Below are 23,894 nucleotides of genomic sequence, written 5' to 3' on the forward strand. Positions count from 1 at the left end.
CTCTAAGTGAAGTTCCTGAGTTGGACTGGACTTAAAGTCGCTGGACTTTAAGAGCGGCGTGGGGGGGGGGGGGGTCTGTTTTTCTTCCCTTACATTGGGGTGTGGGGCTCATGCTTGCTTCAGCCAAGAGGGAATAAGAGAAGTGAATTTTGTAACTGAGTGATGAAAGGTCTTGGGTTCAGGGGCTCTCTGGGTGCCAGAGTCCCCTCTGGGAGAATTCTTATGGGCAGGCAGCTGCAGCTGAGTCCAACCTCCCATCATCCTCACCAAGATGCTGGATTGGAGTCCCCAAGAGGTCAGCACCTCCATCATGGAGCACTGTGGGGAACAGAGGTTCACCCAGTCAAGTTGCCTAGATCTCTGGTTCCCAGTGTCTTAGATATAGTAAAGCTGTTAACGTTGTAAAGCCATTGTATCTTGTAATAATTGTTCTGCACACAAAGAAAAGTAAAACAGATTATGTCAGAATTACCAAGGGAACTTGTTATCAAGGATGTCCCTGGCTCTGGATGAGTTTACAAGTTTAAATCCAAATTTTCCTTGACAAGATATGTAGCCTTTCATTCATATTCATTCTCACATTAACTCTACATGACATGTGTGTGCTTCTTAAAACAGTTGGGATTTCAGACCACCCCAAACTGTCCGGGGGGAATCATAGCTAAAGACAGGGGTGTGTGAGCAGAAATGAGAGTGGAGGGGCCTAAATCTGGATGCTGAGCCTTTCTCCTCAACATGCCCTTCTCCCTCTGAGATGTGAATGAAACCCTGTTTATTACTGTAGCACTGTAGCACTGTCCTCCCATTGTTCATTGATTTGCTTGAGGGGGCCCAGTAACGTCTCCATTGTAAGACTTGTTATTATGTTTGGTATAACGTCAGTAATAAATGTTGTGTAATTATCAAGTTTTTTTCTGAAGGAAAAAATATATATGGACAAATGTGTCTGAGGTAATCCTAGGAATTCTGTTGTTGCCACCTTAAAGTTGCCACTTAAACAAATTTTCAAGAATTCTGCTATAAGTGAGTTTTGGATTCTTGTGAGAGGAAAGTTCTCTCTTATCCTGCAGTCCTTGTAAAATGTGGGTTGACTGGGGCTTATTTCCATATACTGTGTCATCTAGAAGCATCAGCTCTAATCTCCAGTATCCACCTCACTCCCAGCACTGGGCTCTGATCCCAGCTTTCAACCAGATTACTTTATGGGATCTCCTGCCATTCTTCAAATGCCTGGAGCAAACTTTAATTCTGGCCCCTCACCCTTAAAAAGAGGCACAACTCCATTAAAGAGGCATAACTTCCTAAATCTGGAATTCTACTCAAAGTGCTATTACTATTCTGTGATAGAGAGGGAGCTCCCCACGTCACCTTTCATAGGTGAACGAATGCCATATCTGCTGTGTGCTTGTCTTCTCTGGCTTCCTTTATAATATTATAGGGACCAACTATATGGGTTATCACATCCCATTTTTGTTTTATTGCTTCATGAAGTCATTCTTCAGCATATCACTCTCCCCTCCAAATCATTGTGTGTACCACATTAGTCTTTTAAAATAATTTAGTCACATCATCAATGTCCTATTACAAAGGCCTTCACTGGTTCCCACAATTCTGAAGAAATCCCACCCCCTTCTACCATGTTTTTTCACATGGTTTCCCTTCCAACCCCACCATATCTTTAACTCCTTCCCACCATCAACTCTGTATTCCAATCCAGCCATTCTCTGCCCTCCTTCTGGCTCTTCATCTTTTCTTCTAAGGGCCACCCAAACTTTTTCTTAATCTTTTCTCCTAGGAGTACCCAAATTAAATTTTTTCTTCTAAGGGCACCCTGCCTTCCAAGACCCTTATTCCTTTCCAATTCCTCAAAGACTGGAGATAAATACGAGCTCTGCCAAAGAATCTTCCTGACTTTTCCAGCTTATACCAAGCTCTATCCTTCTCCAAACACCAACTACAGATTTCTCCCTGCTTCAGGCATCATTGTCAAAAGAATCATTAACCACCTGCTTTACTTAAGGTACTAAACTTCCCATTTCTTCTTTGGTATTCAAAGCCCCACTTCCCACCAGGACCACTATCCCAGGAACAGAACCACAACTACCACAAGAAATTAAGGTCTGTGAATATATTAGGAAACCCAGAAACACCCACTGAACCCAAAAGTCAATCAAAACTGGAGAGGTTAAAAAGAGGAAGTGAAGAAAGAACAAAGGAAATAATTTTATTTTTTTCTCTTACATGCTTTCACCTGATGTCTTCTTATAATTTCCCAGATTTATAGACTATTTGAGCTAATTCTTAAAAATTACTGGTTCTATGAGACAGAGTGATTGTGCAGTGGATAAGGCACTTGCCTTGCACATAGCTGAGCTGGCTATCCCTGGTATCTCATATGGTCCCCTGAGCCCACCAGGAACAATTCCTAAATGCAGAGCCAGGAGTAACCCCTGAGTATTGCTGGACATGACACCAAAACAACAACAAAATAATTTGTTCTAGTGCTACAATTCTGACTATGAAGACTTGTTAAAAGCTATAAATAATATATTTGACCCAGGAAAGCAGTCAAAGGGATAAATATCACTTAGTGGCTGTATGACCTTTAGACAGTCACCTAACCTCTCTGTTTTTATGGCTTCATTATTTAAGTGTAACTATTATAAAATTACTGAGAAGTTATATGGGTTTTATCTGAAATGATGCATGTGAAGCATTTTGCGTGAAAACACGATTACAGCTCAGTAGTTACCAGGAAAAAGCTTTCTACCCATCTTACACTGCAGAGTATTAACAATCTTTCCCAAAGGCATCTCATCCACCACCCACCACTAATGGGCTCTAAGATCAGTTAATGGCCTGTTCATAGCAAATCTACATCTGTGTCTATTTCTATTTGGGGGCATAACATTAAAAACTTTTTTTTTCAACTGTGGGTCAAGCACAGTCAAAGAAGTTTGAAAAGTACTGATTAATACCCCCCAAATTAAAAATAAAGTGTGGGCTGGGGAGAGATTCAGGCTTAACAAGTTCTGATCCAAGTTCACAGCCCAGACCTACATGGCTTCCTGAGTATAGCCAGCTGGGGTCTGGAGGCCCTACACCACTTCTAGGTAGACCCTGGTGGTCTCAGCCTTGGATCAAAGCATTAAGCTGCCTGGCCTGGTTGGCTGAGCTGCCAGGATGGCCCCAGAGCACCTGAGTGCTTCTGGAAGCTCCTCCCCACAAGAAGAAACACGCTAAAGCCACATGCAGAGTGCAGGTATGACTTGAAGAACAATTTCATCTTCTCTGGGCATACTCTTCCATAAACACTAGGATAATACCATTTCCTTAATTTTGCCTGCATCTGATGGTTGCTACAGCAATTGAAACAGAGAATTATCTGGTAAGAGGCCTAAATTATTCTCTATGCAACAGTCAGGTCTAGGCCAGTTTTCTCCTTCATAGGACATGCTCCAAACGCGAGGAAAGAGGTGAGCTCCTGATTTTGTAAGTCCCTTCAGCTAGTAACTTTGTCTTTCATTTTGCAGTGAATCTGTTACCCACCTGGTGGCAGAAAACAACTCTGGCTCTGATATTTGGCAATGGCTCCAGTACCAGAACATGAAAGTCAGCTCACAGCTACAGATCCTTGATGTCTCCTGGCTGATAGAGTGCATGAGGGCAGGAAAGCCGGTGGAGATGACCGGAAAATACCAGCTTACTGTGAGTATAACAACTGGAATTCTCATTGCTCATTGCTTGGGGACCAAGAATATGGGCTATAGACAGACCTGCGATATAAACCCCAAGTACCTTGGAGTTGGAGTACAAGAGGCCATGCACATGCTTTGCATGCAGGAGGCCTGGGTTTGATCCCTACATCCTCTATATTGTCTCCTGAGTACCACCAGATGTGACCCACACCCTCAAAAAAGTAGCACTGTAGCACTGTCCTCCTGTTGGTCATCGATTTGCTCAAGCGGGCACCAGTAACATCTCCATTGTGCGACTTGTTACTGTTTTTTGGCATATGAATACATCACGGGTAGCTTGCCAGGCCTTGCCGTGCAGGTGGAATACTCTCAGTAGCTTGCTGGGCTCTCTGAGAGGGGCAGAGGAATTGAACCCGGGTAAGGCAAACGCCTTACCCTCAAAAAAATAATTAAAGAAATAGATAATATAAATCCCAAGATCTCTACTGATTCTTTGTGTGACACTGACAAATCGACTTCTGTGAGTTTTAGTTTCCTCTTTTATCATGTCAGATAACATTAGTACCTACCTCATAAGATAGTTATGAGGATTTGAATAACATATGCATAAAAATGCTTTACACAGGGCCTGATCTCTACAGGAGGCACCGAATAAATAGCAGCTAGTTTTGTTTTGGCTATTTTGGAACCATACCTGGCTGTACTCAGGACTTACTCCTGGCTTTGTGCTTAGGGATCCCTCTTGGTGGATTCAGGGGAACCATATGGGATGCCGGGTATCAAACTGGGTCAGCTGCATGCAAGGCAAGCACTCTACCTGCTCTATTATCTCTCCAGCCTCAAGAAGTAATTTTAAGAACAAGTTTATCTACACATATTTCACAAACACTGACCTGTGATGCTCCAGCAAAAATGGGAGGGCTTCTCTTTTTGGCATCCATGAGCTTCCAAAAGAACATTGAGATTTTTATTTCAAATCATTTACCAATGGTGTAAGAAACGTCTGAAAGAATTTGGGTCATAACTCCCTAAGTTTATGGAAAAGAAGAATCGTATTTAATTGATTCTTTTTCATTTTTTAATCATTTGAAAACCAAAATTTATTGATTATAACAAATTCAGTATTATTGATGCATATAACAGAAACTTCGAGTTTCCTTTCTTTTTGCTCTTTTTCCCAAAGGCAACTAACTGCCTCTACCTGTTTTCATGCAAATCTATACATTGACTATTAAATTGCTATTAAAGTTAGATATGTCTGCACTTGTGTAGGTGAGAAGAAACAACTCAGATGACCCAAATGCAGAACTCCAGAAGACACCAGCACCTGCCGTAAAAAACATCTCCCAGTACGCTTGTCAGAGAAGGACCACTTTAAACAACCACAACCGCATTTTCACGGTAACAGCCTCACACCAGAGGAAAGCAGAGCTTGCGGCTTCTTTCCATAGAGTTTAAAGTTGAATGATCAGTTTTTCTAAAAATCTGGATTACCCTCCCCCCTCCCCGACTCCATCTCCAGTCTGACCCCTGATTCTTTTGGCCAAGAATAGGTCTTTTTCTGTTCACGGAAATATAGATATATTTGGAGCATACTCTTTTTGGTGATAGTGGGAGGGGGTGGGGGCGGGGCAATGTCCAGAAGTGCTCAGGGACTATTCCCAGCTTTGTGTTTAGGAGTGGCCCTTGGTGGAGCTACTGTAAATATATGTGGTGCCAGGTATTCAAACCAAAGTAGGCTGAATGCAAAGCAATTGCCTTAAGTCCTGTACTAGCTCTCTCATCCTATATTATTTTTTAGTATATAATTTTATATAGTTTAGGTAAGATGGTTGCAATGGTGTTAAATTATATGGCATTGATACCCACTTCACCATGTCCACCACGTCCAATTCACCACTGCCTCACGTCTTCTCAAGTCCAACATTTATTCTTTCATTCCACCCACCTCTCCATGCTCTGCTTAGTGATGGGTTTGTACTCCCAAGATAAAGGGTTTGTCATTTTCTTACAGTTGTATAGTATTCCATTTATCTATAGATTGCAGTTTCTTTATAAACTCATCCGTCATTTGACCTACTGGATTATATTCTATAGAGAAGATAGATGACTATTTTTTTAAGTTGTCATTAATGGGCATAACAGTTAACAAAGGCAAATATTCTTGAAAACCACTTGCTATAAGTAGTCCAAATTATATAGAAATTGTACTGAAACATAAAGTGCCTTTACAGAAAAGAGACCAAAGACTGAGCATCAACAGTCCCATGCTAGGATCTCTGATATTAACTAGCCTAGCTACATCAGCTCCTTTCTCTGAACCTATTTCCTCATCTGTTCCACAAGAAATTAGTTATATAATCTCTGAAAACCCTGGCAGGCCTGAATTTCAGTACTTATGTTTCAAATGAGCCCATAAGCCTTACAAATACTAGTCCGTTCTAGCCTAGATTTGGGGGTCAGGTAGATGAACTAGCATGTGAAATGCAAAACTTGTCATATCTAGACTACCAGCCCCACATGTGTGAGGAAGATGAGAAAACGGAAGCCCCCAGAGTGATGAGTCTGATGCCACACAGCTGCACCTACTTCCTCCTCTACGGGAAACACAACTGTGGCAACCTCAAATAACCCCACCTCAGGGCTGGCCACCTGTGATTATACCCGTTCATCCAACAAGCCACATTCAGAACTAATGGCGTTTTGCATACAATCTAAGAGATGGCCACAGCCTGGTTATAGGCTGGTGGGGAAGTGTGCTTAATAATGACCAGTGGGATGCAGTGGCCATGAGGCCATTTTAGGCTGAAGCATTCCTAGATATCTAATGGTGGTGACTACAAGTGTTCATTTATAGTACTCTGGGGCCTGGCCTTTCAATTCACTTCCCCTAATCTGACCAGACATGGGTGAAGAGGTACAGGAGATCCACCTCACACCTTTGCCGATACAGTCAGATAGCCCTCAAAACGGAAGAGTGAGAGGTGGCTGTGTGTGACTACTGGCTCAGGTCTGGGAAACAGGCTGTGTTGTACTTGTCTGGTTTTCTTCTTCAGGATGCCTTTGATATAATGGCTGAAAATTTTGAGTTTAGAGAAAATGAAATCACCTGTCTGGCCTTTATGAGAGCATCATCTGTACTTAAATCTCTGCCATTCCCAATCCTCTGTATTAAGGACTTAGAAGGAATTCCTTGCCTGGGAGACAAAGTAAAGAGCATCATCGAGGTAAGGTGGTAATTTGTCTCACCTTCTTATTGGAGACATTAGGCAGGGAGAGGGAGATGGTAAATGAATTTTCTAGTCAATTATACATATGATATTCATCATTTATTTCCCTTTACATGTGAATATGATATATGTTGTAGTGTATTATATATCTATATTGCTGGAGTGATAGCACAGCGGTAGGGTGTTTGCCTTGCATGCAGCCAACATGGCCGACCCGAGTTCGATTCCTCCGCCCCTCTCGGAGAGCCCGGCAAGCTACCAAGAGTATCTCGCCTGCACGGCAGAGCCTGGCAATCTCCCCGTGACGTATTCAATATGCCAAACACAGTAACAACAAAGTCTCCAATGGAGACATTACTGGGCCCGCTCGAGCAAATCGATGAACAACAGGAGGGCCTTTACCTTTACCTATATATTTTTTATAGTATATATACCTATGTGATGGTTATAGTTATGGAGATGCATATATATATATATATATGTATAATCCATACCCCTATATTGTCACTGCTGGAAATACATGGGGTTGGCTAGCAAAAAAAGGAAATAAAGAGACTATTCCAGAGAACTGATAATCCCAGTGAAAGTCTCAGGTGCTCTAAAAACTCAACAGCAGGGACTGTCCAGCTTCAAACACAGGTGTTGAATGGACCCCTTTCCACTAGGGGACTCCATTCTCAGTAGCAGAGGAGATGTCATAGATGGTGGTTCTATATAGCTACCTGTGATTCCAGGAAGAAAGTGGTGGAATATTTCTATAATGATATTTCAGAACTCCACAGAAGGCATCTTCCAGTATACATCAATATGGTGAGTTTCAGTATAGTTAAGTGCAAGGCAGGCTGTTCAAGAAAAATAATCCCAACTTCACTTAGAGAAGGGTAGTTGTAAGCTATTGTAGGAAAGGCTTGAATTTAGATTTGCTCTTCAATAGATCCAAAATCAACCTGTTTCAATCAAAATTCCTCTTTCCATCTGGAAGTTTATACCCACTGAAAAGAAGATTATGACAAATATTTATACATACCTTTGTTAATGAGTATTCCACTTTGGTAATATATAGATTTGGACCTTAATTATTAAGTGCCTTTGTTCTTTAGGATTTCAATGTGGTACTTATGTCTATAATGGCCTGGGTTTTCAATTATAGGAAAGTGAATTTTCTTCAGATAAGCTAAGAAAACACACACAGACAAGTGTTCATTAGATGAGAAAAAATAATCTATTAATTTATGAATTCAAGTCAATGTGGTACTTATGTCTTATGGCCTGAGTTTTCAATTATAGGAAAGTGAATTTTCTTCAGATCAGCTAAGAAAACACCCACAGACAAGTGTTCATTAGATGAGAAAAAAATAATCTATTAATTTATGAATTCAAGTGCTAGATTGTGATTGTCCAATGTCACAAATTTAAAATATTTCTCAATTGTCATGCAGGAAATTATTGAAGATGGAGAAAGTTCTGAAGTTAAAGCTGTGTTAAATGATGAACGATATCAGTCTTTCAAAGTAAGAGATTTTTTAAAAAATTTTTATTAGTGAAACACCATGAGGTACAGTTGTAGACTTACAAATTTTTGTGCTTGGGTTTCAGTTATATAATGATTGAGTACCCATCCCTCCACCAGCGCCCATTCTCCGACCACCACTAATCCCAGTATCCCTCCCACCCCCCCCGCCCCCCAAAAGTAAGAGATTTTTATATGCATGTATTTTAAAGTGTTTTTCAATTAATCCTGTCATTCTAGTGGTTATATTAGACAGGTTAGGCTGCTATAACTAGTAACATTGACTAGATGGCTTAAGTAACAAGTACTTGTTGCTCAGCATTCTGGAGACTGGATGACCCAGCTGACTTTGGGTTAGGGCCCTCCTGGCTTGCAGACAGCCCCCTTCTCAAAGTATACTCCCATGGCATAGATTGCTGAGTGAGATTTTTGTTGCCTCTTTGACTAAGTACATTAAGTCCTCAGAAGAGGCTCACTCTTTTTTTTCAAGCCAGTAATTTTCCCTCTAGGATATTTATTTATTTACATTTTTTATTAAGGTAAAGGTAAGGTAAAGGCCCTCCCGTTGATCGTCGATTTGCTCGAGCGGGCCCAGTAACGTCTCCATTGGAGACTTTGTTGTTACTGTGTTTGGCATATCGAATACTCTCGGTAGCTTGCCGGGCTCTCCGAGAGGGGCGGAGGAATCGAACTCAGGTCAGCCATGTTGGCCGCTTGTAAGGCGAACGCCCTACCACTGTGCTACATTTTTTATTATTATTTTTTAAATTTTTATTATTGAAACACCATGGGGTACAGTTGTAGGCTTACAAATTTCTGTGCTTGGGTTTCAGTTATATAATGATCGAGTACCCAACCCTCCACCAGTGCCCATTCTCCACCACCACTGATCCCCGTATCCCTCCCATCCCGCATCCCCCCCCTCCGCCCCCATCCCGCCCTGCCTCTGTGGCAGGGCATTCCCTTTTGTTCTCTCTCTCCTTTTGGGTGCTGTGGTTTGCAAAAGAGGCATTGAATGGCAATCATGTTAGGTCTATAGTCTACTTTCAGCATGCATCTCCCATCCTGGGAGGATCCTCCCAGCACCCTTTATTTGGTGTTCCCTTCTCTATCTGAGCTGCCTTTTCCCTCTAGCATGTGCGGCTGGCCTCCAAGCCATGGAGTAAACCTCCTTGTACTTATCTTGGCTATTCTTGTTGTTAGTCTCCTATTTTGTTGCTTTATATTCCCCAGATGAATGCAGTCTTTCTATGTCTGTCCCTCTCTTTCTGACTCATTTTGCTTAGCATGATACTTTCCATGTAGTACCACTTGTATGTAAATTTCATGACTTCATCTTTTCTAACAGCTACATAGTACTAGAGGCTCACTCTTGTGACCACATCCGAACCTAATTACGTCCCAAATGTCCTATCTCTGAACACCCTCGCTTTGGGAGTTTAATAAATGAACTTAGGAGAGACTCAGCTCATTACATAGCTAGCAGTTGAGGAAGCAAGTGATCAAATAGATATGGGTGTCCAAGGTGACTGCTACATTATTTCAAGATACATACAAAGACCAGGGGAATATTAGGATCATGGAACAAACCATACACATTCTTACAGGCACTTTCCTGCAGTGCTGGAAGTCTCCTCACTATGTTTCTGTCTACTCTGAAGCAGTGTTTGTTACCACCCAATTTTCCTACCTTGAAATTGTAGGCAGCAGGGACTTCCGCCAACTCCTTCCTCAGTTCATAAGTGATGCTCAAGACTATAAGATGATCATGGGCAAGAATCCAGGTTTCAAGTGTTGTAAGATTGTGTTTGAGTCTGGGTTCTGATACAGTATGGTGACATGGTTGGAGAATTTATACAACCTACACATGCACCCCCACTTTAGATTGTGATGGTAAATGTGCAGAGCATGAATGTGGGTGAGAGGCCCTTAGCCAAAGGACTGACAGCAAGAGATAACTATGGTTCTGCTTTGTCAACACAGGCAATACCCTCCCCCAATACCGGCCCCCAATCAGACTTACAGGGAAGCCCACAAGTTAGAAAATCTCCTTTCAAAAGTGCTTTGTATGTTTGCCTCTCTTGTGTTAAATCTAGGAGAAACTGCGTCAAAAATTTGCTTCAACTTTTTCTTCCTTTTTCCCTTCCTTTTATCTTTTTTGTTTTTGTGTCACACCTGGCAGTTCTCAGGCTTACTCCTGACTCTGTGCTCTAGAGTCACTCCTGATGATGCTTGGGGAACCATATTTAATACTGGGAATCAAATCAGGGTCTACTGCATGCAGGAAAAGTCTGTTATGCCCAATTCTGTATCTGTAGCACTTCTACTTTTTCTTAACTGTCTAACCTTGGAAAGCATCACTTTATTGTCATAATAAATATTCTAGAAACCAGAAGCATGCCTTTGTCTCCATTTTAGCTCTTCACTTCTGTATTTGGAGTGGGACTGAAGACATCTGAGAAGTGGTTCAGGATGGGTTTCAGAACGCTGAGCAACATAAGGGCAGACAAAACCCTGAAATTCACAAGCATGCAGAAAGCAGGTAAACCGTCTCCTATACCACTCTTTGGTCGTGGGCTGATCAGGCTGTGGTGGTATAGCTCTAATTCTACTTTTTTATTCAAATCTTGGAAAACTGCATTTGATCTCTGAATTCTAAGAACAACAATGTCCAAAGTGGAAAATTCCCAGGCACACAATATTTCAGACCCAACTGGTTATCCTACAGGTTAACTCAGTTCAGTTCATTTTCAACACAATCTACTCCATCGTGTACCACCAACTGAGAGTTCAGTCTCCCAAGATCACCTTTCACTGTAGATACCAGTTGTATGCCCGGGTATCTGTGCATCTGATCAATTAAACCAGAGATTCCCACGACCCTTTCCTCATATGTGATTAACTTGCTAGGGCAGCTTGCAGAACTAAGGAGACGGTCTCACTCACCATATGATGGATTCATTGCAAAGTCACTAAGCTCACTCAGTTGAAGAGGTGCTGAAGCTAGGTGGGGGGGAAAAGCTCAGAAACTCCACACTTTCTCCAGAAGTGCCATTCTCCCCAGATCTCTGTGTATCACCAACATGGAAGCCCCCAAAGTCCCCCCTTTTGGGAATACAGCGAAGACCAACTATGTAAATGAAATATAGTTTGGTACTCTGAATGAAATGCATATTTCTTGTCAATTACAATATCCATCTCTTTTTATGCCGTGGTTAAAAACAAAAAAGATTTTGGGTCCAAAATCTGGCTCAAGAACTTTCCAGCTGTGTGAACTCAAGGGAGTTAATCTTTGAGTCTTAGTGACCTCGTCTATAAAAGATTGGTAGTACTAGAAGATTGTTACCAAATCAGACCATGCGGGTAAAGCCCATAGCATCATGCAGGTAGAAAGCAAAGGCACTCTGTGCTGATGGAATTCCTTTATCCAGATGTCAAACCACCCTGAGCGTTTGATCTGATTCCAGAAGAAGATGGTCCTTTAGAAATGGGGTCCCTACTGGGACAGAGGCCTTAGAAAAGATTCAAGAGCTGGAGGTAGACCTGGAGGAAGAGCTGGAGGGCTAGGGAGTAAAGAATAATTGAGCAAACGAAACTTGTTGCCTGGTATGATGTGGTTCTGCTTCAACAGCATCAGGACACAGAAGGAAAATGATGAACATGTGGACAGGGTTCCTCAAACCCAGACTCACTGATCTAAGAAGACCTAGACACAAGTCTGAAGGCCTGGCTGGCTTTCCCTGAAGTTGAGGATGACTCGGTTAATTCCATTTATGGAGAGTTCCACTAACTTTTTTTTTTTAATTAAGAAATGCCAAAACAGGGTTAAACAAATTCTCATAGAGCTGGAGAGATAGTACAGTGGGTAGGGCACTTGCTTTGCATGTGTTCAACCCAGGTTCAATACCTGGCACCCCATGTGGTTCCCCAAACCAGAAGTAAGCCCTGAAAACCTCAGATGTGGCTTCAAAACCAAAAAAAGTATGCATTTTAACATTTTGTTTTAACACGCAGCATAAATGTAAGTGGGGTTAGAAAGGGAGTCAGAGTTACTTGTCTTGAGCATAATGGTTTCTTAGTTGCAAAGGATGAAAAAGTGATCAGCATCTTTAATGATATGAAAGCCAAAGAATCTTCTATGAGAAGGATGAACAAGTGAGGTGGGGAGAGATGGAGGGAGGATTAAAAAAATTTTTTTTCTGATAAAGTGACGAAAATAAGAGTAGAGAGATGAGGCAAATAAAATCTTGGTGGGTCATATCAGTGCAACTGCAGAAGACCCCTACTCAGCTCCTAAAGCTGCTAACTTGAAAAAGTGCAATACTCTATAAGATGTCACATAGAAATAGAAATACCCAGTCTTTTGGATTTATATTTTGGGCTCCTGAGGGGTTTATTTAATGAGCTCTAGAGATGCCATTGAGAAAAAAATTAGCAGATGTGTGCAGAAAGTAGACTATAGACCGAACACGATGGCCACTCAATACTTCTATTGCAAACCACAACACCCAAAAGGAGAGAGAATAAAAGGAAATGCTCTACCGCTGAGGTGTGGTGGGGTAGTGGGGGATGGGGTGGGGGTGGTGGGAGGGATGCTGGGAACATTAGTCGGGGAGAATGGGCACTGGTGGAGGGATGGGTAAACAATCATTGTATGACTGTAATGCAAACAAGAAAATTCATATGTCTGTACTCCACGGTGACTCACTAATAAAAAAATAAATTAAAAAAGAAATTAGCATGAACAAAAACAGTAAGCAAATGTCTTAGAAAAATGATAAGGACTTTGACACTTGAAATGAAAGGCAATGCAATGACTCAGGTCAAAACCTTTGCCCATGATATCAATCAATGTTCTCAGGAATGAAGAGGCTTTGATAAGGCTTTGTACACTGGACTTTTTGTCATCCAATTAGACTCTCAAACCAGAGAATAAAGTAGCTATACTCACCGAGTAACTCAGCAATTGCCTTCAGGTTGCTTCATGTTCTTATTTTATGTATGCCTTTCTCTCATATGAAGAGCTTTATTTAGTTAGTTTTTCATTTTCAATTAATTTTTTTTTCACAGTTGCAAGGCTGATTCATGATTGGGTTTCAGTCATATAATGTTCCAACACCTAGAGCTCTGGCTACATACATTGATTGCAGCAGTGCTCAAGAACCAAGTTGTCAATGAGTTTAGAATACTGCAAAGAGAGAGGCTGGGGCTATAGCTCAGAGATAGAGAGCACTTGCCTTGTGAAAATCTGGGTCTGATCCCTGGCACCACAAAGAATACTGAAAAGCATAAGCTAATTTAACATGTTGAAAAGATGATCAATGGGCCACAGAAAAGCCTAAATCAATTTTACTTAAAATAGCACTAGGTTTGTGGTCCCTGAGGCCTGAGTAGTCTCATGTTTCATTGGCCTCGAAGTCAATGCCTGAATGCAATAGTATGCTCCCTGTGTTAAATGAACCTCCTCACCAGAACAGAAAGCAAGGAAGTTGCTTCCAAAGGGGTCAGCAAATTCTCTTTCCACCTTCATTCTCACTACCTGTAACATGTTCAAGAAATAGTATTGGGAGCTGGAGCAATAGCACAGCGGGTAGGGCATTTGCCTTGCATGCAGCTGACCCAGCTTTGATTCCCAGCATTCCATAGGGTCCTCTGAGTATCACCATGAGTAATTCCTAAGTGCAGAGCCAGGAATAACCCCTGTGCATTGCCGGGTGTGACCCAAAAACCGGGGGGGGGGGGGGGGGGAGAAAGAAAAAAAATAGTAGTTGGTCATGGCTTTTGGTGTTAGTTTATCTTGAATAACAGAGGATTTGATTGTTACCAAGGAAGCTGTAAATTAAGAATCAATCATGACTCACAATTTTTGTAAATAAAAAAGAGCTTCAGAGAACATTGCTTCTCATTCTATATTGATGTCACTTATTTAATTTTATAAACTGATTTTGTTTATTTTTATGTTTTGGGACCTCACTGCTCAGGGCTTATTCCTGGCTCTGTGCACAGGGATCATTCCTGTGGTGCTTGGAACCCAGGCTGGTCATATGTGAGGCAAGCATCTCAACTTCTATGCTATTCCTCCGGCCTTCATAAATTAAATTAATTTTTTATTGTGGTAATAGTTGCCTGTTCAAAATACCTCCTCTCATTTCAAAGTAGGTTGTTTTGTTTTTAATTTATAGGATTCCATTTACGTTTTGGACATAAGTCCTCTGTCAAATATATAAAATACTAATGTCTTCTTCCATTCTGTAGATTGTTTCTTCATTCTCCAAATAATGCCCTTTATCTGGCATAAGTTCTTATGCTTAATGAAGTCCAAATTATCAGTATTTTCATTATAAGCATAATATTCGAGTTCAGAGGATGCAAATATTTACTTGTTTTGTTTTGGGGCCACACCTCGTGGTGCTCAAGGGTTACCCCTGGCTCCAAACTCGGGAATTACTCCTGGTGGTGCTGATGGGACAATATGGGATTCCCAGGATTAAAACCGGGTCATCTGTATGCACGGCAAATGCCTTATATGCTGTACTATCTCTTCTGCCTGATACTTGCTTACTTAAGAGATATTTTGCCTTGCATGCGGTCGACCCGGGTGACCTGGGTTCGATTCTTCTGCCCCTCTCGGAGAGCCCGGCAAGCTACCAAAAATACTTCTCCCGCACAGCAAAGCCTGGCAAGCTACCCGTGATGTATTCGATAATCAAAAAAACAGTAACAACAAGTCTCACAATTTGTTGTGAGACATTACTGGTGCCCGCTCAAGCAAATCTATGAACAATGGGAGGATAGGACAGGACAGGACTAAATTCATTAACAGGAGCATTACAGAATTTTGTTAACCACAGGCACAATGCTGTGGATCTCTAGGACAGTTTCTCAAAGAGGTGTTATGGCCCCCAGAATATTCCAAGTAAATGGGGGCTACAACACCAAACTAGGGAGCCAACTGGTAGTGCTGAGGGGCCATGGGAAGGAAACAAGTCAGAGTGGGCCACAGTTGGGAAAGGCTGAGAAACTCTGCACTGGAATACATTTATCTCAGATAACACAACTTTGAAACTACAGAACAGAAATATTACTTTCTAGATCCAACTCTCTGCACACAGAAATACCATGTTGCAATGAAGAAAATGTGACATTTGCAGAGAGAGGGAGAAAGTTATAGGGCTGAACAGAGCAAAACAATAGTGTTCTATAAGCAGTGTGGTTTGGTGTTGGGCACGGTGGAAATGTGTGCCTGTGAAGTTCATCTTTGCTTCACCCTCGTGCCCCCCCACCACATTCTGCAACTGTCCCCATTCAAAGATAATGCAATCTAAGAACTTTGTGTCCCAGATGCTCAAGCCAAGTGGCCTCCCAGCCTCCTGCCTCCCACAGCCATGGAGGTGAGAAACAACGATAAAAGATTTGCTGTGCGTCATTCCAGAAGGCCAGAGAGGGTAAAACATTAAGAAAGAAGACAAGCTCCTCAAAAGATCTTGTTCTTCCTATCACTGTTTTGTTGATAGCAACTAATATATGTTCTCTTTGCAAAGTTCATCCCTACCACTCAGTATAGGTAACTGCAGTAACCAAGCTGTAAGAACTCACTAGAACTTTTTTTCTCATGTATAGCTAAAACTATACCATTTCACCAACATCTCCTCTTTATTCCTTCTCCCCCTGCACCCCTTTAGCCTACAGTACTCTACACTTAACTTCCCAGGCCTCATACAGATGAAATTACTCAATATTTCAGATTTCATATAGATGAAATTATGCAATATTTGTCTTTTCGTTCCTGATTTTCTTGACGATCATAAAATGCTCTCGTTTATCCCTGCTGATTCAAAGAACGAAAATTTTCTTTTTAAGGGCTAAATAATATTCCATTCACATCAGTTTATTTGGTTGTGGTATTCATTTTATAATGTATGCATATATCAAAGTGTCATCATTTATATCTCAGTACAATGGAGGGTGAAGATAAAAGCACTGCCCAAATAGATTATATTGCTCTGATGGTATCAGAACTGCCCATTCTTAAAAGGGACCCCAACAGAATTTGAACAAATCATTTTTTGTGAGCCTAAATGAGGATAACTTTGTACTGGGGAGAAAAAGCACACATGCTTTGCATGTTGCAGGCCCAGGTTCAATCTCTGTCACCATTGATGGTTCCCAGAGCTATACCAGGAGAGCTCCCTGGACACAGAGCCCGGAGTAAACCCTGAGCACTACCTGATGAGCCTCAATATCCAAACAAACAAACAAAACTCCCAAAACAAAAAAGAGAGTGTGATTTTTAAAAAGAAAGAAAAAGAATAATCCTGTACTGAGATAATTAGGTGATCCTTGGGCTTCATATATCTTCTTCCCACTCCTCATGGATCTGTGGGAAAACAAAGCAACCTGTCTTTCATCACGGCAGCTCTGAGAATTCATTTCTTCATGACCAAAGTTGCAACAAGCCAACCCCCAAGGCTGTTCCCTACCTCATCTCAGATGTACACCTACCTTCTGCCTATTCTCGACTTTAATTTTTTTCTCTTCGATCCTTCACCTTCCAACGTTGAGTCTTCCCATAGCAAGTCTTTATACGTTATCTTTTTAAAAGAAGAGGGAGAGGCTTTTTGACCAAGGACTGGTTCCTTAAGTTTGAACATCTTGGCTCTAGAGAGATAAAAACACCATCTCTTTCCTAGTCTCGAGGTTGTAAGTCTCTAGACACCAAAGAGCCACGGGTACCATGGCTCTTTCCATGGGGACGTCACAGCCAAGAGGGCATGAGAAAATATGGTTGTGGGGGACCACACTGGAACTGTGAGAGGAGGATCCCTCCCGTGGAGAGTTGTCATGGCCTCCGCTGACCTGTCCACTGCCCTCTCAGGATTCCTCTACTATGAAGACCTTGTCAGCTGTGTGACCAGGGCAGAAGCAGAAGCCATCAGCGAGCTGGTTAAAGAGACCGTCAGGATATTTCTGCCTGATGCCTTCATCACCATAACAGGAGGGTTCCGCAGGTAAATCACGGGGGCTGTGTCTGCCCCCTCCTCATCAACACTGGCTTCCTGGCCCCCATGGGCTTTGGAACATGACCCATGAAGCCCGGAGTAACCTGGGACTCTCCTACTTTCTTCTCCTCATGGTTCACTCCAGCAACCCCAAATGTCTTTTGTCATTTTTTGGCACCTACAGAACTGGCTCTTGCCTCTGTGACTTTGCTCAGAGAGAACCTTCTGCTCAGACCGGCTGTCCTCACATTGTCACTTGGCTGACTACCACTCATGCTAAGACTCAATTCACATGCCACCTTCTCCAGAAAGCCTTCCTTGACTCCTCCTCCAGGCTGGGCAAGATACCCTTCCTTGGTGGTCCCTAAACAGCTGCCAGTGAATTTATCTGCTTGGGTGCTTTGCCTACAAGGGCTTTAAAGCTCAGTGCTCCAAGATAATAAGCGCCTAGTGCCTGGCATACAGTAAGCACTCAAGAAATATTGGTTGGTGGGCTGGAATGATACCACAGTGGGTAGGGCGTTTTCCTTGCACGCGGCCGACCCGGGTTCGATTCCCAGCATCCCATATGGTCCCCTGAGCACCGCCAGGCATAATTCCTGAGTGCAGAGCCAGAAGTAACCCCTGTGCATCTCTGGGTGTGACCCAAAAATCAAAAAGAAAAAAAAAGAAATATTGGTTGAGACAAAGAATAAATGAATGAGTGAATGATCCTTTCTTGGAGATGTGTGCAGTTGAGGCCTACATTCCAGGAAGCCAGTTCTCCTACCCAGCCCCTACCCACTGGCACCCTCTTACAGCTCTCCCTCTTGCCCTCAGAGCTGATAGCTATCACCAATTCTGGCAAGCCAGTTGAGAGGGAGCAAGGAAAAGGGAGAAGATCAAATCTAATTAAAACCTTATTCTGAGCATAATTCCAATTGAGTTGTGTGAATACAATCCTTGATTTTCTTGTCATTCTTGTCTCTGTGTGTGCATTTGTGATTGTGTAGAAGAAACAATCCCCTCTGTTAGTTTTTACCCATAGTTTATCTGTGTTGTAGATTTATTTTTCAAGGATCAAGAGCTGATAACCAAGGACAGTTTTCTTAAAAAAAAAAAAACTCATGAGCTATAAATGTAAACAAAGAACATAAGGAAAAAAAGGTGGATTTTAAGACTTGAGAGCTAAAAATCTAATTTATTCCACTTCCTACTATTTTTTATATAATCAGGGGCAAACAGACTGGACATGATGTAGACTTTCTAATTACCAGTCCAGGAACAACAGAACAAGAGGAGAACCAACTCTTACCTCAAGTGATCAATGTGTTGGAAAGGAAGGTAAGAGAAAGATAAGAGGAGATGATTAGATATTCAAGCCTCCGATTACCAGGTTGGAACTGTATTCACTATTTTCCTTGCAAAGATATAGACCATGAATTGACTCATTTGTCTACCTTCAGGTTTTTGTTGTTGTTTTGTTTTGTTTTTGTTTTTGTTCGGTTGGGGCAGTTTTCAAGAGGTGCATGCATGGGGGCCCTGGGCCCACTATTAGGATTCGAGGATAGTGCTCAGACCCTTGGCCATCCCAGGACTACACAGGGTCCTCCAGAGCTGCCTGGGGGACTGTGTGGTGTGCGGTGCCGGGATGGAACAAGTGAGTAAAGCAACTTTGCTTCCATCGTATTCTCTCTCCAACTCCCATCTTTATTAATTCTAAATTATTTGCAACCACCCATACAATACCCCACAGCAGATGAGACCTTCTTTGCATCTGGAAATCAATGTGTGGACTATACCTTGTTAACACAACCTCACCCTTTTGCAAAATGGGCCAAAGGCATTGTATCCCTACCCTGGACATGCAGAGACACAAGCACCCAGACACAGCACACATGCTGTGAGGACCCAGGAGGCCTGGGCCACACACAGGTAGGAGGTGGGGTGAGTCTCCGCTAAGACACAGAAAAGGTATGACGGTGCTTTGTAAGACAGGAAGAAAGGATGCACTGAAGAAAGGAGGGTGAACTGAGCCCAGCAGAATTCAAGGTTCAGGCCCTTTCCCACTGGGGAGCCTATACCTACCGAAGGATACCCTCTTCCCCAGGAGAGGAGCTAAGGATACCCCTTAGGCATGACCCCTAGAGCTTCCATAGGACCTCACCTTAATGTCTTTTCCCAAAGATACCAGTGGGCCCTGAGGTGGGGGATGCTGGTGTTTTCCTGTTCCATCCTTCTGAGGGATCCAGTCTTCACTGGGGAAGAGCCACATTCCCTCTCCATTGACCAGAATGATTATCTCAGATACAGTGAAAACAAGAGCTAAAAACATAACCTGGAGCCAGGAGCATGGAAAAGCAGAAGGCACCCCCCCCTAGGGCACCAGACCCAGGGTTATCCCAAGCCCCCTCTGTCCCTCACAGGGCCCAAGCCCAAAGAAGAAAGGTTCAGGGCCTGGCCCAGGAGAGCAGGACCAGCGGCAGCCAGGGGTGGTAGGTGCCCCTCACGGGCCCAGCAGGCGGTGGGCGTGGCAGGGTCCTGCTTCTCAAACCCCCACATCTGAACTGCTGCCCGGGCGCCCTGCCTTCCTCCCCTGGGCCCCTGGGCCAGCGGTGGTGCATCTGCCTGCAACCCAGGAAGAGCAAGGGCAGGAAGGCACCTCTCTCCGCCGAGGGTCCCAGCGCATCCCCGAGGCCCAAGGCTACAAACCAGGACCCAAACAAGTCTGTTCCCCTCCGGGAGCTCGCGCCCCCCAGTTCCCCCACCCAGTCCTGGCCACAGGCCAGCCCGTGCCGCCTCGCCCTAGCCCTCCGCCCTGGACTCCAGCAGGGGCGGCCGGGCTCAGGTCTGCAGACACCTGGGGCAGGTGGGGCAGGGTGGTCCAGTACCGAGCCAGGCTGAGCCCTGGCCCAGAGCTCTCAGGAGAAAGCCAGGAAGGAGCCGGGAGCTGAGCCTGTTCACCCTCTCACTTACCCGGACAGCCACAGGTTGGCGGCGCGGGGGCTCCGGGCTCCTCCAGCCCCAGGGGAGCGCAGTCTCCTGCAGGAACGAAATGACCCCGACTGGGCCGGGAGCTCTGTGGGCGTGGGCCGAGAAAACCAGACCCTCCAGGGGCTCGAGAGAAGGGAAGAAAGGGCCGAAGGGCACAGGGAAGGATCTGTGAATGCCAGAGCCCTGAGCCCAGAAGGGGAGGTGCCCAGAAGCAGTGGGAGGGAGGGACAGTGGTGGGTGGGGGCAGGGAGGAGGCAGAGCAGGGTCAGGGCAGCGGGAGGGATGGTGTGTGTGTGTGTGTGTGTGTGTGTGTGTGTGTGTGTGTGGACAAGGAGGAGGTACATCAGGGTAGGGGGCAGGTGGGAAGGACAGTTAGGTGTGGGGACAGGGAGGAGGTGTAGCAGGGTGGAAGGGCGGGGGTGGGGGGGTGGACAGTGGCTGGTGGGAGGGACAGCAGGGTGTGTGTGCAGGGAGCGGTACAGTAGGGTAGGGGGTCACAGGGAGAAACAGCGGGGGGGGGGGGGGGTACAGTGGGGTGGGAGAGGTATGGGAGGTTAGTTATGGTTTAGGGCTGCATGGGACACAGCACTGTATTGGAGGTGTGTTGGGAGATATAGCAGTTCTGGGGCGGGGGGTACACCCTGTCCTGCGGCCTTCTGAGTCTGCAGGTGGTGCCTTTCACTGACGGTACAGTGGTGGGGTGCCTGCCTCCTGCACAGTGACCCAGGTGTGGCCTCCCACACTCCGTATGGTCTCCTGAGCATGCAAGGAGCGATTGATACCCTCAGTGCAGAGCCTGGACTAAGTCCTGAGTACCATCAGGTGTGACCCCCAAGCCAAACAAACAAACGAACAAACAAAAAAACCCAACACCACCAATCGCCATGTCTAATTCAGAACAGAGGTTTCTGGGCTCATTAGTCTAATAGCAATCGACTGTCACCCCACGCGAGGCAAGTCAGCAAACTCGAGGGAGCTGAGGAAGCCCGTCTAGCGGAGATTTCAGGGGAGGGGATGTGGGTGCAGATTTGGCCTCAAAGTGAGCCTGGTTTTCGTTTAAAAGCAAAAGCCTGCTTTCAAATGCACAAATTCAAGCGTTGATCCAAAGGCTGCTTTGCGGTGCCCAGAGTCAGTTCACCCAAAGGCCTGACGGTTTCCCACCCTAATAAGGTGGCTCTCAGCTGCATCTGCGGCAACATTTGCCACCTCCTCCCTGTGGCTCCCTCTGACCTTTTGACATTCTGTTCTGATTCTCTGCGCTCCTGGAGCTCCCTAGGACCAAGAAGCTCCCACTTCTGAGATGAGCCAGAGAAAAGGACCCCCCCCTTCAAGCATTCAGTTGGGTGCAACTGTAACAATGTATTTGTATTTGGGTGTTATAGGGGAAAAATAATTTTTTTAGAAGAAAGACATTTCTAAGAAGAAGAAAACTGAACAGAGCCCCAAAAGTAGATACGTGGCTCCCACACCCAGAACTTATTAAAATGCCAATTCTCCTACACCTCTCACCCCTGCTCTGGGGATAGGACCCGGCAAACTTTGTTTCAACCTTCCTTTCTCTAGTCCTTCTGATAAACTGGAGGACATCTGACCTGAAGATACCCTATTGTTTTAAGTTATTCGCTCCCTCCACTGAGCAGTGGATTTCTTATTTCTCCCTGTCGCTGCTGTATCTTTGCTCTTCGGAGCAGGCTGGCTGTGTTGGGGCTGCCTTCTGCTCAGGCGCCTCTCGGAACTGGCATCTCTCACTAATCCCATCCACACAGGGCCCTGATCTCTCGGAGAAAGAGAATTTATGTCAAGAGCTTCTGGGAAGGGGGGGCGGGGGAAGTATGTGACTAATATCTAAAGCCAGGAGGAATGGTCAACGGTTGGAAGTTTGACACTAGTGTCTGGGGGTGTGGGGTGGTGTGAAGGGCAGTTAGGATAGAGAAGGGACCAGTACGACAATAAAGGTAATGATGGTTGGAAATGATCACCGTGGACAAGAACTGAGTGTTGAAAGTAGGTAAAGGAAAAGGAATATTCATGATAACCTTTCAGTATCTGTATTGCAAACTACAATGCCCAAAAGAAGAGGGGGGGGGGAGAGAGAGAGAGAGAGAGAGAGAGAGAGAGAGAGAGAGAGAGGTGACTCCCATAGAGGTGGTGGGGGGAGGGCATGGGGGAGCCAGGAAGGTGGTGGGAAATGTACAATGCTGAAAGAAAATTGTTAGAACATTATTGGCTGGAACCAATAATGAACAACCTTTTAACTGTGTGTCTCACTGTGATTCAATTTAAAACAAACAAATAAATAAATAATTTTTTTAATTTGGAAAACAAAAACCAAACCAGAAATAGAGTCGCCCTGGCCAGTAGCGGGGTTGAGCATCCAGGCTCAGCCCTTGGGCCCAAAGAACCCAGTGTCCTCCGGAGGGAGGCTGAGCTGCAGCAAAGCACAGAGGGTGACCAGCTGCTGCCTCCTGCATGGGCGGTTCTTCAAGGGGAGCTGCTGAGCTAAATTGGTGTTTTCTCCTGTTCCCCTCCCCTCCCCAGGAGTTTGGGTAGCTCTACCAAGAGGTGGCCTTGGCTGTGTGTCTAATTGCTAAATTCCCCCCCCCCCCCCAGCCAAAGGGGAGGTCACATCCTTTCCAGCTTCCTCTCCCAATACTCCAGAGGCCTCCCCTGACAAGGACGAAACGCTCCCAGGTTCTTCCCAACTCAGCAAAACCTTCGTGAGGGCCCCTTAGGAGACGCCACGGGGCGGTCGCTGGTCGCCGACCCTCTCCTGGGTCTCACCCAGCACCTGTGTCTTTCCAGGGGTTGCTTCTATACTACGACTTTGTGGAGTCGACGTTTGAAAAGTTCAAGACACCGAGCAGGAAGGTGGATGCTTTAGATCATTTCGCAAAATGTTTTCTGATTTTAAAATTGCACCATCCGAGGGTGGACGGCGCGCAGGCCAGCCAGCAGGAGGGGAAGGCCTGGAAGGCCATCCGCGTGGACCTGGTCGTGTGCCCTTACGAGTGCCGCGCCTTCGCCCTGCTGGGCTGGACTGGCTCCCGGGTAAGCTCCCCCTCCCCACCCCTGCCTCCAGTGTCTCCCAAGCAGCTGACTGACACTCTGAATAAGATGAGTCTTGGGGTTCAGGCGGGGTGGAAGGCTGAACACTCATTCATTATCCTCGACCCGCAGTTCAATGCCAGATGATGCCTTTGCTTTGGGCCAGAACGATTTCAACACCACCACCCCTGACCCGACCCTAAGGAAGAGGGGGGCTGGCATCGTCCCTTTCTGAACAGACGGAAGCTGGGAAGCGACCTGTCACTCATGCTGTTTGTGACACACCCTGGGGAACAGAACTGGGGGTTGGAAAGTTGAGTCTCCTGCTCCAGGTCTTCCTAGAAACGCGAAATGGCTTGTTACCACTAGGGGGCGCAGTTACCCCACACACTTTTCCCCAGTCCCACCTGCAAAGGCTTTTTGGAATCCGTTTCTCAGT

The 23,894-nt window shown here is 44.7% G+C and overlaps 1 protein-coding gene across 1 annotated transcript in view; it reads left to right on the plus strand.

The window, feature by feature from the left end:
* DNTT (DNA nucleotidylexotransferase) overlaps positions 1-23,894 on the plus strand; it is a 39,024-nt gene that overhangs the window by 12,606 nt on the left and 2,524 nt on the right. Inside the window, exons 2-9 of the mRNA XM_056120725.1 lie at positions 3,534-3,708; positions 4,971-5,099; positions 6,755-6,925; positions 8,368-8,439; positions 10,857-10,980; positions 17,314-17,446; positions 18,652-18,760; positions 23,213-23,458. Coding sequence (XP_055976700.1) covers positions 3,534-3,708; positions 4,971-5,099; positions 6,755-6,925; positions 8,368-8,439; positions 10,857-10,980; positions 17,314-17,446; positions 18,652-18,760; positions 23,213-23,458 — 1,159 coding nt within the window. The remainder of the gene's footprint in view (positions 1-3,533; positions 3,709-4,970; positions 5,100-6,754; positions 6,926-8,367; positions 8,440-10,856; positions 10,981-17,313; positions 17,447-18,651; positions 18,761-23,212; positions 23,459-23,894) is intronic.

The sequence above is a fragment of the Sorex fumeus genome, unplaced genomic scaffold (assembly GCF_029834395.1).
Source record: "Sorex fumeus unplaced genomic scaffold, SorFum_2.1 ptg000043l, whole genome shotgun sequence".
NCBI classification, from domain to species: domain Eukaryota; kingdom Metazoa; phylum Chordata; class Mammalia; order Eulipotyphla; family Soricidae; genus Sorex; species Sorex fumeus.